This window comes from Aquila chrysaetos, chromosome 9 (assembly GCF_900496995.4).
Source record: "Aquila chrysaetos chrysaetos chromosome 9, bAquChr1.4, whole genome shotgun sequence".
NCBI lineage: Eukaryota > Metazoa > Chordata > Aves > Accipitriformes > Accipitridae > Aquila > Aquila chrysaetos.
The window spans coordinates 41,453,829-41,471,346 of NC_044012.1; the positions used below are offsets into that span (position 1 = coordinate 41,453,829).

The 17,518-nt window shown below is 58.4% G+C and overlaps 2 protein-coding genes across 5 annotated transcripts in view; both read right to left on the bottom strand.

The window, feature by feature from the left end:
- Window positions 1-676: 676 nt before the first annotated feature.
- HSPB8 (heat shock protein family B (small) member 8) lies at window positions 677-4,824 on the bottom strand. The gene is made up of 3 exons (XM_030025445.1): window positions 3,943-4,824; window positions 2,700-2,763; window positions 677-1,477 (listed from the first exon to the last, which is right to left on the bottom strand). Exons 1-3 carry the CDS (start codon window positions 4,319-4,321, stop codon window positions 1,318-1,320), a joined length of 603 nt encoding a protein of 200 aa, XP_029881305.1. The 5' UTR covers window positions 4,322-4,824; the 3' UTR covers window positions 677-1,317.
- Window positions 4,825-6,171: 1,347 nt separating this feature from the next.
- Window positions 6,172-17,518, bottom strand: part of SRRM4 (serine/arginine repetitive matrix 4) — a 52,063-nt gene continuing 40,716 nt past the window's right edge. For 3 of the 4 annotated variants that reach the window (XM_030025444.2, XM_041126126.1, XM_041126125.1), the window contains 4 exons: window positions 16,387-16,605; window positions 16,018-16,128; window positions 14,224-14,370; window positions 7,460-13,602 (listed from right to left, as the gene is read on the bottom strand). In XM_030025444.2, the coding sequence (XP_029881304.1) occupies window positions 13,338-13,602; window positions 14,224-14,370; window positions 16,018-16,128; window positions 16,387-16,605 (742 nt within the window). In that variant the 3' untranslated portion in view covers window positions 7,460-13,337. Of the gene's footprint in view, window positions 6,182-7,459; window positions 13,603-14,223; window positions 14,371-16,017; window positions 16,129-16,386; window positions 16,606-17,518 lie in introns of those variants that run through there. The other variant, XR_003924964.1, reaches the window with a different exon arrangement.

A 17,518-nucleotide genomic window follows, 5' to 3' on the forward strand; every position in this document is an offset into this window, starting at 1 on the left:
AGACGGAGCGAAGCATGTGAGGTTGTATTTTTAACTCTGAGGTCCTGGTGGCATGGAAAACCGGGTGCCCGGTCCAGGTGCCACACAGCTCCGTCGAAAAACTCCTGCCGCCCATCAGCACCTCTGCTTTGTCGACCCTGGGCATTGCAGCATGCGAACAAATCTTACCCGGTGCTTTGCCCCCGGGAATGGTTTTAAGGCTGTGTCCAGAGTCCAGCAGAAACCATTTGCCGTTACCTCTGCCAGTGAATTAGCCGGGAAGCGCTTCCCGGCGGAGCTGCCGGTGGGGAGCTGGCAGGGTGAGACGGAAATGGGGATGGTGCAAACCCAACTTTCCCGGCTTAGAGGCTGATTTAGCATCCCCAAGCAGGAAAAACGTTCTCAACCCCTCAAGAGGGTAAGGAAAGGATGAGCCCGTGGTCCTCGCCGGGCTCGGTGCCTCCCAAGCACAGCGTTAGCCGGGACTCGGCATTCACAGGCTGCAGAAAAGCCTTGAGCAAACGCTTCAGCTGCCCATCAGTGCAAACATCCGCACGCATCTCTCTTCTCCTTCTCCCCGTGGGGAGAACCCCGTGCCGGGCTAGGAGGTGGCACAGGGTGGCATCCCCCCTCCTCCCTGCCGCCCTCCCGCAGCCCTGTGCCCTCCCCGCCGGGCTCAGCCGAGACAAGCGGAGGCTAAGAACATCAACTGGGTTTTATTCCTCAAGTCTGACAAGTAAAAGCACAAATTCTCTTTGGAAAAAAAGAAAAAAAAAACCCAAAAAACCCAAAAAACCAAAAACAAAACCAATGTTCAAGCCACGCGGACAGTTTGCGTTTCTCAGGACGGAGGTCAAGCTCCGCCGCCGGACGTGCGTCCTTTGCAGAGATGTAGTTTAAAAAAAACCCAACCCACGGAGGAGGAAAAGACACATGGCTATGGGATTCCACATCAATTTTAGACAAAAAAAAAGGGCCCTTTTTTGCTATCGTTATAAATATCCCATCGGAGCGCCTCGGAGCGAAAAAGAACCGTAACGAGGACATCTGTTCTGCTCAGCCCCACGGGCACAAAATCTCTACCGGCACCTCAGACCGCTAGAAGCCCTCGGGGACAGTGGCCTGGCACCCAGCGCGCGTGCCCCGGCTCTCAGTTGGTCCCCCTGCGGGGCGGCGGGTGCTGCCGTCCCTGCGAGCGGCACCCATCACCCTTGCCGGAGGCTATCCGGATGCCGTGCCGCAGGGGACCGGGGAAGCGGGGGTCCGGGGGGGGGTGGTGGGGAGAGGAGAGAGGGATGGAGGGAGATGCCGGGGTGCGGGAGGGATGCGGGTGGCCGGTCAGGCGCAGGTGGCCTCCTGGCTCTCGACGGGGATCTCGCTGCCGCAGCCGCCCTCGCCGTACTGCTGGTAGGGGGGGATCTGGGGTGCCTCGATGATCAGCAGCCCCTCCGGCGACAAAGAGGCGAAGACCGTGATGGGGTCCACCTCGTAGGGCAGCCTGCGGGAGGGAAGGAGAGATGAGGCGGTTGAGGAGCCGGCTCCGCTGCCGGCTCGCAGCGTGCCACGTCCCTGGTGGACGGCGACCCTTGGGAAGCCCACGCAGGATCCCCGGCGCGTGGGGAACCGCCGATGCCGAGCCGGCAGCCCCGGCGAGGGGCTCGGCGAAGCCTCTGTTATTACCGCAGCACCCGGGAATGTGCCGGGGATATTTAAAGCGGCCTCCTGGCCCGTCTGGCCCCTGTGGGCGCTCTGTTTAATCTCCCCGGCAGATGTGTTTGACGGGATGTCACCCGCCGCTTGTGCCGCCCGGGCTTCTGCAAAGCAGGAGTAAATCATCGTCGTGCCGCAGCCCGCGTCGGCCGCGAGCCTTGCCCCTAAAAGGAGCCACCGCGGCCGCCCAGCGCCGAGCGGGAGGGAGCGCGGTGCTCGCCCCAGCTTTCCCACGGGAGTTTGGGATGCACGGGGCTCCTTTGGGGTGGAAAAGCAAAGCTGAGCTGCCGCCAGCCGAGGAAACCCTTCCCGTGCCCTGGGCTTTGCTGTTTCTCCCTGTTAACCCCGCAAGCCCTGTGCCTGGGGGTCTGGCCCCCGCACGGGTGAAACGCTGCGGTCGGGGCTCGCCTGCCTCCGGACTCGCCTTTCCTCCCTGCCCTTTGCCGTTGTTGTTGCCGAAGTGAGCCATCGCGGTGAGTCAACGCGATAGCAATCTAATTGACATCATTCAGATAGAGAGAGAGAGAGAGATATTTACATTCACACGCAGGGATGTATTTTGAGGCGGATGATGGTGTCAGCCCATCGTGCCCTGCTGAACCCCGGGGGATGTGCTGGCACCATGAGCGTGGCTCCTTGCACCCCTCCTGCTCCCTGCGTCCCGGCTGGCTCCAAATGCAGCCCCGGGCCCGGAGGAGACTGACAAAGCACCCAGAAAAAGACCTCCTTCTCTTTTACCTCCCTCGGGAAATCACCGTGTGGCCTGAACCAGCCAGGCGCGTGCTGCAAAAGGGCAGATTTTTGGGGTGAAAATAGGCGCAGGAGGGTGTGAGCCTGCGCGCGGGGACTGGCAAAGTCCCCGTGCTGCCTGCGACCTGCCTGCGCCGCAGGGATGGGGTCCCACAGCAGGCTAGCGACATTTGGGTGCTGGTTAAGGGGATGTGGCAGCCCCCCCCCCTGTGTCCCAGCCCCTTCGGCGGGGGGACACCCCGGGGCTGGCTGGTACCTACTGGATTTTCTTGGTGAAGTTCTTGGAGACGATCCCTCCTTCCACCTGCTGCTCCTCGTGTTTGCCTGCAGGGAAGGGCAACACCCCACGTCACCACCTCACCGGGAGATTATTTTTTTCCCCAACAAACAACAACAAAACCCAACAGGAAAGTTTGCAGAGGAGTCGTTTCCCTTCGCCGGTGCAAACCCTTCCCTCTGGGGAGGGCTCAGGGAGCCCCTCCTATGTGAAGAAGGAGATGCTGGACACAGCACACCCATATTTCCAGTCAGAGCCTGGGCTCTCACAGCCCGCCAAGAACTGGGGCTTAAGAAAAAGTCCCCAAAAGTAATAAAACCTTTGGAGGTGGCAGCGTCCCCCCCTTGTCCCGCTCCCCTGGCTGGGCTCCCCTCCACCGTGCTGTCAGGCTGGGGGTCCCTGTGCCTGGAGCATCTCTGAAGTTAAAAACCACACCAGCAGCTGCCCGGACCCCCCCCCCGAGCTGTGTTTTTCCCCCCTCGTGATGCCGTGAGCCGCAAATAAATACCCAAGGCCATGCTGCGTGGCAGCCCCCAGCCCCTCCCTGGGGACCCCGGCCCGGGGCACTTGGGGGTAACGCGGGATGTCGGTGCAGGGCTGAAGGGATGCTCAGGGCTGGGTGTCCGCGGGCACCCCAGATGCGGCGCACCCCGCACCCACTGTCCTTACCGTTAATTGAATTTTTAGGGACGTGCTTCTGGCCGGCTCGCCCCCAGACCGGGGTCTCTTGGGGCTGGGTTGGGGTGGGGGCCATGGGGCGGCTGCCCCTCGCTTCCCAGCACCAGAGCTGCCTCTCTCTCGGCCCCTTTAAAGGGAATCTCCCTCCGCGCTGGCCTCACCCTGGCTATAATTAACCGAGCCAAGCTGGGGCCCCTCTTGGCAGCTCGCTGCAGGGTGCTGCCGGCCGCAGCGGTGCCTCCCCGGCTGGCCGGGGCGGAAAGCTGGGAGATTTACCCCAAAAGAGGCTTGTCCTTTTCATTTTTGCAGCAAACCGCCGTGGCTTCTGAGCCAGGTCCCCCCGTGGCACCCCCAAACTTTCCACCAGGCTGCCCGAAAGCCGTGCCGCAGCCCTGGCCCTGCTCCCGAGCACGGGGCTGCCATCGCTGGCTTAAAATAAAGGTGATTTTTTTTTTTTTTTTGCATTTCACAGCAATTTCTTGAGCTGGCACGGGCAGGGCAGGCTTTTCGTGCCCCGTCCTTCTCCTCCCCGGTACCTCCACTCTCACCTGACACCTCGACGTAGCCATCCTTGGTTTTGACCGTCAGCTCCTCGGGTTTGAAGCTGTGCACGTTGACGCACACCTTCCAGGGCTCGCGGGGAAAAGGCACGGGGCTGCGGCTCTCGGGGTACCCCCCGAAGCGGGAACCGTAACCGGGGGCCATGGTGGAGGCTCGGGCCATGCCGGCACGCAGGGGACCCGGCCAGGTAGTGGTAAGCCGGGGCCGAGCCCAGTCGGGCCAGTCCGCCGTCAGGTCCCCGGGGAAGGGCGACATGCCGAAATCATCGTCCAGCAGGCGCGAGGTCAAGCCGGGCTCCCGGAAAGGGTCGCGGACGCTGCGCCTGCCGGGGTAATGGCAGGAGAAGGGCATCTGGCTGTCGGCCATGGCTTTCTTCGGAGGGGTCCGAGCGTGTCCCCGGGGCTCTCCCACAGAGCTTCAGCCTCTGCGCGGCCGCTCCTGGCTGCAAATTTGCCCGGGGAGCCTGTCCCGGAGGAGACGCATCCACCCCGGGGTGGGACGGGATCTTGCGGCTGCGGGTGGGAGCCGCGGGGACGGTCCCCTCCTTCCCCGGCACCAGGTGAAGGACGACGGAGAAAATCAATTCCGAGCTGAATCACCGGGAGCCGGAGGAGCGCAGGAAGGACGGAGGGAGCTCTCCGGCCGCGAGAAAATGCTTCCTGTCTGGCTGTGATCCCAGGGACCGGGGAGAGGATAATAAAACTTCTCGGTGGGAGAGGGGAAAAAAAAAAAAAAACAACGAATATCCCGAGATTAAAAAGCTTATCTCTTCCCTCTCGCTCCCCAGCACTTTATGTGCGACTTTGCCTGCCACTCCCGGGCGAGAGCTGCAATAAATGCCTGAGCTCGGAGCCGAGAAACTTCTCTAACCTTCCGGCTGCCGGGCTATTTATTGGATTTGGGAGGGGGGGGGGCGTGTGTTTTGCAATTCCTGCCCTGTCAGCCGAGTATTTTGGAGAGGATGAAACAGCCGTGGAGAATCTGGGCTGCGGCAGCTGACCTCTCCCGCCAGCCCAAGGATCCCGGCTGCCGCAGGGCCACGGTGTTTCGGCAGCTGCCCCGCCGCCCCCTCCCGCCACCCTGCGCCCAGCCCACCCGCCCAAAATAGCCCCCCGAGCTCAGGCCCAGCTGCTTTCACCCCAGTGTCACCCGTTAAAAATACCCCCCCCTCGGCTGGGCTGGGCCAAGCTGCTCCCCTCACTGTAAAGCCACGTGTCCCCTCGCCGCTGAGCAACCCGCCGTTCTGGGAAACGGGTCACCGGTGGCACCCCTAGCACGGCCGCTGCGAGGGCGCTGGGACCCCACGGGTGGGTTTTTTGGGGGATGATGGGGCAGGGGACGGACCCCTTTTTTGCGGCCAGCAGCATCTCAGCCACCCGGGGTTGCCCGCGGAGCCCGGGTGTGAGCGGGACTGCGGGATGCCGGAGGAAAGCCGCGCTCCGAGGGATGTCCATCTCCGGCCATCCTTCCTCGGCCGCCTTCACCAGTCGGGCCCGGAAAAACGTCCCCCAACCGCGGGAAGGAGAGGGACCCCGGGCAGCAGGTCGGGCAGGGTCCTTGCGGCGCTGCTCGGCACCCACCTCCTCCTCGCCTTCCTCCTCCTCCTCTTCCTCACCCCACCGCGTGCCCAGGCCCTGCCGCAATCGCCGCGCGCGGGCAGGGCGAGGCGGTAATCACAGCCGCGCGGCGGCGGGGCTAATTACAGGGCAGCGGCGGGGAGCAAGCAGCGCGCCGTGGGAAGAGGGTGCGGCGGCGGGTGAGCTGCCGGCAAGCATCCACCCCGGGGAGACACGGCCCCGACCGTGCAAGCTGGGGGGTACCTGGTGGCAACGAGGGGCTCCCCACGGAGGTGGTCCGGGCAAGGCTCGGGTGGGCGATGGGATGCCGGAGGATGGGATGTCATCAGCGAGGGTCATGCTGGATGCAGGACCACTTCCTCGTGCCGCATCCTCCCTCCTGGCTCTGCCTCATGCTCCTTCTCTCCAGCATCTGCAATTTTTCTAATAGACCTGATGGAATTAATTACAGCAGGAAGACTTTAATGCAGCGCAGGCCGCGCAGCGATTCAGCCGCTGGTCACTCCGAGGGCATTAATCACGCCGCACCGACGCGGCATCGCTGGGGGAGGGAGCTGCCTCTCCTTGGCGCGGGGCAGGGCTGCTCCCCCGTGCCCAGCTCCTTCATCCCCTCCGCGTGCGGGGACAGCTGGGCATCACGGGGGTCTCCCTGGGGACCGGGGTGGGGGGATGCCTGGAGATGCCTGGTGAGGTCCCAGGTGCCAGCTGAGCACCCCTCTGGGTGCAGGGAGGCAGCTGCCAGCGGAGGGGCAGAGCATTCCCCCCCCCCCCCATCCCCTCGTCCTGCCCCGCTGCCCCTGCCCGGCTGGGGGCTGCCCGAGGGTGACAGCAGGGTCTCCTGGGGGACATCACCACACACTGAGCCTGGGCTGGGCACCTCTCACCTTGGCCAGAAAGTGGGATCACCCCAGCACCCAGCTCTGCACCCGCTTGGGCAAACACCGGCCCACAGGGAGAGGGGGATGAGCCCCAAAGAGGTTTCAGGCAGCCCCAAGATCCTGCCGTGTTTCCAGGAACCTCCCAACATCTCCAGTCCCACGTTTCCCCGCATAGCTCTGGGCCGGCCTCCCTCCCCTGTCAGGAATCCTCCCTGTCGCCTTGTTTATCCCACACGTCCCCTCCTGCCGGCTCTCGCCCTCTCCGGGCCATCCCAATTTAGCTCCTGTTGTCACTCCAAATCTCCTGGCTGCCTCCCGCCGCCGAGCCGGCCCCACGACATCAGCTCTGGGGGGGGAGCAAAGCGGCCTCGCAGCCTCCCTTCCCCTCCGAGCGACCTGGGGACGCTGCCCCGTGTCCCCAGGATTTGTCCGTGCTGCGGCCGGACCCTGCCTGGGTGCCCATCCGAGCCCTACTGGGAACAGCATGGAGACCTCATCCAGTGCTACTGCTCCCCTGTGGGACTTCCAGCCAGTCCAGGGGAGCACCCCAGGGTAAGTGGCATCATCTGGGGGTGCCGGAGAGTCCCCACCGCCCCGTTGCTCACAGGGAAGCGTCCCGGCTCCTGCCGAGACGGCCGAGGAGGTGACCGCGGTGGGACCCTGCGGCGTGGGAGCACCGTGGGGGGCTTGGAGCGAGGGCTGTGCGGGCGGGGAAGGGGACGGCGGCGAGGAGAGAGCCGGCGAGCCCAAACGGTGACCTCCAGCTGCATTTCTGGCTTGGGCTACCAGTGCCTGAACAGGGCAGGAGGATCCAAAGCGCCTGGCAAAGGGCAGCGAAAGCCTGACCCAGCAGGGAAGGGAGAGCTGCCAGAAATACTAGCCCACAACTTTTTTTGCTTCAGCCAGTGCCCCGAGCAGCCAGTCCGCGGCAGCTGGGAGCGGAGGCACATGCCCTTCCCTGCGGAGCAGCTGAAAAAACCCAAAATATCCCACCGAGCGCAGTTGGATCCAAAAGGAACATGACAAACAGGGCTGCGATGAGAAGGAAATACTGTCTGAACCTTTATTGGAACCCTTTTTCTAACCAGGCTAACAACTCAAATACCCCAGGAAGACTAAAGAATACAGTATGCATTTCGATGGAGAGCAAAGGGAGTTTTACAACAAAGTCAAACGAACAGATGCGCCAGAGTCATTTGGTAAGGAATCGACCAACAGGCGAGAAAACAAGAGACACCGTTTCCCTCGCGGCTTTTCTTACGTCTTGGCTTTTGTTCTAAATCTTCTCATTCCCTGGGTTTTGAAGGCAGAGAGCTGCCCTGGGGCCGGTGAGGTTCAGGGTGTTGTTCTCTAGGCAATAGCCCAAAAGTCGGGATGCTTGACCATGAAGCTGTTGCCACAAGAGCGGATGTACCAGTGCTTCGGAGACGCTCCCGGTCATGTGCAAACTTCCAGGTAGCAGCAAAAGTCATGAGAATTATTTATTCTCTAGTACAGAGGTAATAAAACCCCACGGGACACTAAAGGGCAAAGTCTTCACGTAGGCACCTGAATCTGCCTCGTTCTCAAATATCCTGATAGCCCAAGGCTGAGTGCCCTGCAGCTCCTGGCCAGCTCCGTGGGAATAACCCAGCGCTGGGCGCTCGCCTGGCGATGACGGAGCCGTATCCACCCTCGGCCAGCCCAGGCAGCTCTGCCCACGGAGCGCGAACGCCTCCCACTCGGGTGAAGAGGACAACGGCTGCAGCGTTGGTGGAGCCACACTGGGGCAGGCTGTGATTTTTAGCACATCCCATGCTTTTTTCAAAGCTAGGGGAGGGATGCTTGCAGCAAGCTCTGGCTCGTGTTGGAGACGACAGGAGAGACATTCCCACTCCTGTCCTGGCCACCTTTCCCGAGCTCACGTCCGGGCAAAGCTACTGGTTCTGGCACAAAGCTAAAGGAAGGGGGAAAAGTAGGACATGGCGTGAGGACAAGTGTCTCAGGATGGGGCTGGGTGGACATCCTTGCTTCCTGGTAGATACCACGGCAAATCACTTCAACCCTATCCCCTTCCTCACATCGACGAAAGGGCGACAAGACCCCCTTCCCCCAATAACCTGGAGAGCCAAGAGGGGGTCAGTGGTGGGAGATCAGAGATCTCCAGGGATCTTTGGCGATCCAAGCAGCCCTACGCGGCACGGAGGAGGAAGAGCAGGGTTATTCCTCCGCCACAGCTGGCCTGTCACCTCTGAACGCCCAGCACCTTTCCAGGGGGTCGTGATTTCTCAATAGAAGCTGGCCCAAGAAGATGGAGTATTTTCCCCCTGCCTGGCTCATCTCCATCTAAATGAGGTTCCTCCCTAAATCACTGGTGGTTGAACTACAAACGAGCCCAATTTGTCTGCCAGATGCCTCCATGCCAGCAGGTGACAGCCTCAGTAATTCACCTCTCTGATAACCTCTCTCCAGTGTATATGGCAACACCTCAAAGGCTCCTACCTTCATGGACCCAATGGCAAGACCCAAATAGCTTTTTATAAATTTATGCTCAATAAATAGAAGAAATAAATATTAAATAGAGGCCAAGTCCTCTCAGCCTGTTCAATATATGTACAATGCATAGCAAAATAACAGTGATTGGCTGTTGCAGACAAGTTTGGTACAAATTCAATCCCCCCAAACAACAAAAACATTGAGAAAAGTTGCAGTCAACATAAAGCAAAGCTCAGCTGAGCGCTGTAACCCATGAAGAAAAGAAAGAACACAACAGTGTTTTGAAATATCCCTTATCTTTGCTTTCCAGCAAACCTGCAGAGATTGTCTTGGGTTTTCTGGAGCCTGGCTCCAGCCCTGGGGTTGGGAGAGGTGGGACGAGCCTCACTCAGTGTGACAAACCCCGAGCCAAGGCAGGTCCAGGGAGCGGGGAGAGCCAACAGCATGAGTCTGGGGTCAGGGGGACATTTGGGAGCGGGTGCTGCGACGCGTGCTCTGCCGGGGAAGGGCAACTGGGGCATGTGCAGGATGGAAACAAAATCGTGGGTGAGAAAGAGCCTCTGTGCTTGAGGAAAGCAAACCCCTCTGAGATAGGGCCTCCAAAAAATGGCCGAGATATTTTCCTGAAGCCTTGAGGCTGCAGCCAGCCCTGGGCATCCCTCGTGCGGCTGACCGCAGGCAAGCAGTGATTCACCAACACCAAAATGACCGAGTTGCCTTTCCACCAGGTGAACACTGCTCTTTGCAGAAAGCGCCAGCAGCAATCTGAGATGCTGGACGCAGAGCAAAAAATCCGTAAAAGCAATGAATGAGCAAAACAACATTAAAAAAAAAAAAAAAAAAAAAGTGCTGGCAAAAGGCACAGAGACAGAAAAGCTCATGAGCTTTATGCAAACCGACAGAAAACCCAGTCGTCCACTGACAGGGAGGGTGACGTTCCAGGTTGTGCTAAAAATCTTAAATAAGTTAAAAAATAAATACCACCACTGAGGGAAACTCCTATGTATATGCACATATACACGCACATATACGCACACATACACACACAGAATTGGTTAGGTCCTGTCACCAGAGGCTGGATTTTGCAAGCATCTTCAGCATGGATCACTCTCTCACGGTCTCATTTCTTTAGTTTTTCCATGGGTGGGTCATTGTGCAGCGATAAACACGGCAGGGGAGTCCTAGCGACGGCATCCTCCCAGGAAAACCAGCGGTGCCTGTGCAGAGCAGCTCGGTTTCGGGTTGTGCGCTGGCTGCGGAGCCAAAGGAAACAGCGGTGGCGGCCAGCTGGCACCCAGCCGGCGCGAGCACGAACCGGGGCGAGACTTCCCCTTGCAGCACTGCAAACACCCCGTCACTCAGCCGGCCAGCGAGCAGACCCTTGCCGTCACCTCCGTGAGGTCCTAGACCCGTTCCTGTGGTCACATCCATCGCGTTCCTGCACAAATCTAATGAGGAAACCCTAGCTTTTAACATGAAAACAGATAAACAGCTCTGCCCTGCATCCCTCTGCCCGTCACACGCTCTCCGCCCTGCTCCGGAGAGTGCAGACGAAGGGACGCATTGGCAGCAGGAGTGACCGTCACTCCTCCAGCCACCTCAACGAGAGGGGCCAGCGCTGTAAATCTTTACATGAGAACAGTGGCATGGATACATTCAAACAAACACATAGATCCAAAAATAACTTACTGTTAAAAAAAAAAAAAGGAATAAATAAATACTGGTAATGGTGACCACCTGCATCCATTCTGACATACAATTAAAAATATAATAATAATAAATAAATAAATAAATAATTTAAGAGGTTTACTCCAACGTAAGTCTGCTTGGGAAACCCCAGGAGCGTTTAGCTGCCACGGACTGTACAAGCGGAGGCAGTCCTTGAAGCACGGATCAGCCGGATGGGTACGAGAGCTGCTGTCAGCCCCGTGCAACCCTCGGAGTCATCTCCTGTCCCACAGTCGGTGGGTGCTGCTGACCCTGATGTGGTGCTTCGATCATGCGTCCCCAGCCACGAGGAACTCAAGTCAGTGTTGTGTTTGATATTTACACCAGTCGCACAAAGCCCCTCTACTTTTCTTCCCTAGTTTTTGACCTCCTGGCTCGCTGCTTCCTTGTTACAGATGCACGTGCGTGTTAGGGGGTGTTAAGCGGCATGAGGCTACTCTTGAAACACCAGTAGATCTGGGGTTTGGGCTCCCATCACTGCCTTCGGATCTTCCCGGGGAGCAGAAGGATGGGGTGTTTCAGCGTCAAACTGGGAGAGACTCTTTGGGGAAGAAGCATGAGGTTTTCAGCCCTTTAGGAGAAGGGAGTTCACTGCAGAAGATGGCCAAGGGGCCGCTGTCAGGGCCAGCGCAGGAGGGTAGGCAGTGTCACCCCACTGCAAGAACATCCTGTCTCTGATCCCTCAACCACAGCCCTAGAGCGTTTGCTCAGCCCTACCAGGAACGCTTTTCTCTATGTCCTAGAAAGTGGCCTCCTAGGAGATGGACACATGTCCCCACCAAGCCACTGACCATACCAGTGCCCAGCTCTCTGCCTCCGCCACCCCCATCCTCAAATTACCTGCAGGGAGCAAGGCGGGGGATGAGGGACTGGGCAAAAGGGGGGCTTTGGGGGTTGAAGGCACAGGACAAGGGGGACCAGCGGTAGCAAGGATGCTGGGAAAAAGGGACACCCCACGCTGCTGTGCTTTCCAACAGATAATAGGTTTATATGCTTGCTAAGGCAGTCAGCCAGCTCCATCAGAACACAACATGGCACTTGGCCTTCCTCAACCTGCGACTTTGACCCTTTACCTGCTGCCAGCGGGACTGGGGGGCTGTAGGTAACTCTTTAGCTGGGGGGGGGGGGGAGTTGCATTTCTTTCTACCCCCTCTCCTCCTCCAGCAGATGCTGGCTCCACTTAGCCCTTTTCTGTGACACTTAAATGACACACCTCCTTGACTCATTAAGCCCAAACTCGTTAATAATCATGCAGGATGGAAGGGGAGGGGATGGAAAAAGGGAGGGAGGGAAGTCTTAAACCCAAATTAGCGTCTCTAAGCACCCAGGTGTTGTAAGAGAAAGAAACTCCTCAGCACCAGCTCAGCCTGTGCTGGGAGAAGCCTTTGTTACCCTGCAAAACACAGTAATTGCTCAGGCAGCTGGGCTGGCAGGCCTGGCAGGGAGACAAAACCCCAGGGCCCGGGGCCGCCCAGGCAGGCAGGGCCCTCCTGCCGCTGCCTGAGGCTCCTTGGAAAAACAGGCAATTAGCGGGGGGCCCTTTCTGTCCCCCTGCACTGCTCTGTCCTCCCAGCAACAAACTGGGGTGTGAGCGCATCCCGCTGCAACCCTGCACAGGCTCTGTGACAGGGCGAGAAGCGATTTCCTGAAATCCTCCCGGCATTGCTTGGAATTGCTGCCTGTTATAAGGAAGAGGAATTGGGGTCCCCTGGCTCACGCGATGCCCTTTTAACCCTGCGTGCTCTCACTACACCCCACAGCTAGGCTATCTCCGTATCTCCTTACCAGGCCCACCAGAATTGCACTCCAAGGGCAAGGCTCCCTTTAGAAAAACTTAAACCCAAACTGCAAGAAGGTTCGTCTGAGAAGGGAACCCCATGACCCCTATCTCCCACACCGTGGCCTGGCCCTCGGAGCACAGTGTGACAGCAGCTCCCTTCTCCCTTGTACCCCACCGGCCCCACGTCCGCTTCAGACCTCAGCAGTTTGTTTGCAAGCAAGTCACAGTGCTGGAGGGGGATAAAACAACCCTGTGAAAGATGATGCATACCTGGTAGGAAAGGGCAGGAGAAAGAGAGGGAATGGCCTTTTTTTCCCTAGGAATTACATCAGGAGGGATTTCTAGCCTTCTATTTGTAGCAGGGACTGGCTGACCGGCAATAAATAAATATTCTCTCATGGAAAAGGCCTGCTGCCGAGTGGGCAGAAACTCTGGAGGAGAGACCCAAGGGACCTGATATTTGCCTTTATGGGGACAGGTCACCCCTACTCATCACCAAAGCTTCCCAGCAAATTCCTCCCTAACTGGGTCTCTCCCTCCAACAGAAATTAATTTGCTGGTTCCTGGTTTGGCAGAAGAGCAAGGAGCTGAATACTTTCCTTTGGACCAGCTGGTAATGCTTTGGAGAGCAGCAGAGATGGGGAGACGGGGGGACGTCGGGGAGGATGGAGCAGATCTGTCGTGACAGACCCTCTGTAAAGCACTGACCCTTCTTCCAGCCCTGGCCAGGGGAGCTGGGACTGATCCACCCACTCCGCAAGGTGGCAAAGGGGCTGCACCGGGTGCACGAAGGCTCTTACTCCGAACCGGGGAAGGGGGACCTGGCTCTGCCACCACATCAGTATCGGGGATGATTGCTATCGATGGCCAGGTAGGTGGGAAGGAAGCGGAGAATGCCAGGAATCCGGAGGTGACGCCGGCACGTGAACCGTCGGTGGCACTCCCTAACGATGCAGGCTGTCGGAGCTGCCTCCTGAGTCATAGCTCCTGCTCCTGCTGCGGCTGCTCCTGGGGCCTGAACTCCGGCTGCGGCTCCTGCCCTCGGCACTGCTGCTGCTCCAGCTTCGGCTCCGGCTCGTCCGGTAGCTGGAGTAGCTCCGGCTCCGGCTTGGGGAGCGGCTAAAGCTGCTGTACCAGGAGGAATAGCTGCTGGCGCTGCTGGAGGAGGAGGGACTGGGACGGTAGTAGGGGATGGGGCGTTTGCGGGCACTGTGGGGACAGAGACACATGGGTTACCGCCAACACAAGGATGGATTTACTGCCAAAATCTCCAAAAAGCACTGTTTACGCTGCACAACACTCCCCCAAAATGCGGCTGTGTTTGTGTAAAAGAAAAAAAAGGAAGAGATCAGGTAGCTGACAGGCCTTGGGATTCAAACCACCCACCCCTGCGGCCCTGGGGAATGTCCCAAGCACCACGTCTGCGGCTGGTCTCTGCTTGATGTTGTCCAAAGAGCCCTCAGCGTGAAGGTTAGAGTCAATATTTGACTGTCTCTGCAGTGTGGGACATCTGCCACAGGAGAGGGTGAAACAAAAAGCCCGTGGGGGGATGCTCCTGGCACCTGGCAGTTGAGTCCCTGTTCTGACTTCATCTGCCTTTTTTCTTCAGCTGTTGTAAATGGACACCCCACCCCGCATCATCCCTCCGCCTGTAGCTGGAAATTCCCAAGCTCTAGGAGGTGTGGAAGGGCCTGCTGATCAGGCTCGGGGAAACCGGTCTCCTGCTGGAGACACCTCGGCTGGCAAGGGCTGGGACCCAAGGACAGTCCATGTACCCCTGGGGCGTGCCAGCGGAGCCTGTCTCCAAACGATGGGACCGCATCCCCTTACCTCGTGATGCGTCGCGCTTCGAGGTGGCTGGGAGAGTCTCTCCTGCGTTTCCTCAGGGGTGAATAGGACCGCCGCCGCCGCTGCCGGTCACGCTCCCTGTGCGACTCCTTCTCGGTGGAGCCATACTTGTGCTCTCGCTCACGGTCTCTGGGGAAGGCACAGATTGGAAACTGTCACTGCTGGGTTTTTGTGGGGTGGGTTTGGGATGTGGAGGCAATGACCCATGAAGGCACAGATGAGCGGAGGACGCTCAGCTCCAAAAGGGACCACTCTAAGCAAAGTGCTCTGGTGGCATCAGCCCTGTGCACACTCAGCTGGACAAAGAGACGCTCATCTGGCTGGACAGATGGACACCCACTAATTGTGACTGGAGGTTTCAGCAGAGTCTCCTGCTGGCCTTGCGCTGCCAAACTAAGATGGCTTTCTGTATACCTGTGTCTGTGGATGCGCTCTGTATTTAGCTGTACTAAAACTGCTCTTGCTGGCCATGCCGCAGAAGCAGGCGAGAACCAGCCTGCCAGCAGGCCCCACGAGGGCCCCCGGTATCCCTGCAGGGCTGTGCAGCTCTGCACAGCTCACCCGAAGGAGTGCCGGTGTTGCTATGGTTTTGTCTTTTGTTAAATTCTCATACGCGTCAGCACAGGCCCTTCTATGGAGTGTGGCTGATTTCATACACCCTGCTCAATGCCATCTACAAAGTGACATGTTGCAGGTCAAGGGCCTGATCCTTGCACCCAGGGAATGTTCTCCTGCGCCAGTACAGGAATTATCACAGCCTGCAAGAGTCAGACCCTGGGAATGTAACATTTTAAGGTGCAAAATGTTCACAGCAGCAGAGACGTTACCAGAAAAACCTGCCCAAAGGCGTCTCTAAGGCTGAGCTGAGATGTGTGCTTTCTGTGGGGTACAGAAGGTATAGAGTTGCCTGGACTGTGTTTCCCTCTGCAAGGCTGTGTGAGTGCCAGCATGAGGGTACCTGGCATCTGCCCATGCAGCAGGGGCACTTCTGAGGGCCTGACAACTCTTTGGCAGAGCCACAACTCTGAAAAGCAGAGTCTTTCCCTACTGCAGTAAGATCCCCCTCTGACAAGGGCTGCAGCCCTGCTGCAGGGGCTGCTGGCTGGTGCAGGCTCCTCAGGTGATGAAAGCTGTGGGCAGACCCAAGCGGAGCCTAACGCTTTGCCCACCATATACACCAGCACGATAGAGAGATGCTCCCTGGGTTTTCCTATGAGGCATCTCCCACTTGCATGAGGCCCTGGCAAACACCGCCAAGCAGCCATCTGTGCACTCTCAGCTGCATGGCATGTCCCCTGCGAGGGCTGAGAGTGGAGGAACAGCCACTTCACCTGCCATATGCTCTGAATGTGAGATACCATGATGCTTCAAAGCCAGGGATAAACCAGGTCTCCTTCCCAGCAACCTAGCCCCAAAAGTGCTTTGTGTGAACTTGCCCTGAATCAACGCAGGGCAGTCCTTGGCTATAGAAAATCCACTTTTCCCACAGAAAGTGAAAGGCTCATCTCTGGGCTCTTTCCTCTGCAACCAGCACCAGTTCTGGGGCAATACATGAAATTTCCACTGGACTGAGGGCCAACAGAACATACTGCCATATGCCTTACTCCATGTCCCCCTGCTCCCTCTCACCCCAGATCTGAGGACTAAAGTACCCAGTGAGGAAGCTGAGGGAGCAGTTTGGGGCTGGCATGAGCCAGCAAGTGTGCTGGAGTCCAAACAAGTAATGGAGGCAGTGAGAAAGCATGAGGCAGCAGATACATGAAGAGAGAGCTGTACCTGCTAGGGCTGTAGCGGGAGTAACTGGGGCTCCGACGAGGCCTTGAACTCCTGCTCCCAGGACTTTTTTTGCAGGATTTGGAGGAATAACTGGGGGAACGTGAAGAAGACCTGGGGATAGGCAAGAACCACAAAAGAGTTAAAGATGCTGGAAGGTGAGGCTGTTCCAGACTCCTCCGAATCTGGCTGGGAAGAGATGCCCCACATTTCAGTGTCTCAGCTCAGCTCTGTGCGGCCAGTTCACCCCAAGCCATGTGGGTCCTTAGGCACCCCCCAAACTCTTACACCTCCCCCTGAAAGGAGCCTGCCAGCCTGCAAGAGTTAGACATTGCCCAGGGTCACAGAGACAGCCGTTGTAGCTGGTCTTACCTCTTTTCTGAAGAGCAGGACCTGCTTCGGGAGTACCTGGGAGAGGCCTTGTGGTGTGAGGAGCGGGAGCGGCTGGAGCGACTGGAGCCAGGGGATGATCTGCCCGTGCTGGTGTACGACTCACTGCGGGAGCATGGCCTCAGCGGGGAGCTGTGGGTTGGGGACGGGAGGAAGTTTTGCTTCTCCTCCGAACAGCTGAGACATAAGGACAGGCACCCTCTGTGAACATACATTTGGACAGTCATTGAAACTGTGGCCGAACTGGGACTGGTCCCTGCTTGAGGGGAGCACCACGCTCCAGCCAACAAATACTCCCATCCTCCCATTCCCCAGCTGAGGATAAAAAAGACCTCCCGGCTCCCCAGGCTGCTGTTGCAGAAGACCCCATGTGTGTGGGTCATAGCCCAGGAGCTCACCCGCCAGGCTATGCCAGGGAAGGGCTGTGGAAGAGGTCTCTGGTGGCATGAGGGGCAGCTCTTCTGCCCCATGCCCAACACACCAGAGGTGTCTGGTTGGCAGAGCCTGCGTCAAGCCAGCGAGCGGTGCAGGTCCTGGGGACGGAGTGAGGTGAGAAGTGCTGGAGCAAGGGAAAGCCAGAGCATGGCAGGGCAAGTGCCTGTGCTCCAGAGCAACATGAGCGGGCACGGAGCGGGTATGTCCTGTTGCCTTTGGACAGGGCTGCGTGAATTCCTCCACTTCCAGAAGTGCCCTGGGTATGAACTGGGGTTAGAGCCCAGCAGCGAGGCAGCCTTCCAACAGCCAGGGCCAGCTGCAGTCCCAGCTCCACCCATGTGAAGGCAGAGTTATCCCACTGAGTCACATTGTGAAAAGTATATACAGCCCTAAAATTTTACCCTCTGACTGAAAATTGAGGGCTTGTTCTTCCTAACACCAATTCCCCTGGCTCCCTCTCCTCTCTCATTCAGTGCTCCCACCCCCCAGACCACATCCTGGCTCTGACTTTCAGCCTTTAAGACCCAAGGGCCTGAGCTGGAAGAGCTCCGTAACACCACTGCCTGAGCATAGCCTTGGGTACCAGCCACCGTGCTTCAGTGCCTTCACCCCCACCATCACCTGGCAAACCCCCAGGAATGGGAGGCGGTGATTGAGGCCAGCGTCTACTCCCTTCTCC

Coding starts and splice junctions, on each gene's coding strand:
- HSPB8 (XM_030025445.1), bottom strand. CDS start 4,321: ATGGCCGACAGCCAGATGCCCTTCTCCTGCCATTACCCCGGCAGGCGC. Junction 2,764..3,942: donor TGGCTACGTCGAGGTGTCAG/GTGAGAGTGGAG, acceptor CCTTCCCTGCAG/GCAAACACGAGGAGCAGCAG. Junction 1,478..2,699: donor AACTTCACCAAGAAAATCCA/GTAGGTACCAGC, acceptor TCCCTCCCGCAG/GCTGCCCTACGAGGTGGACC.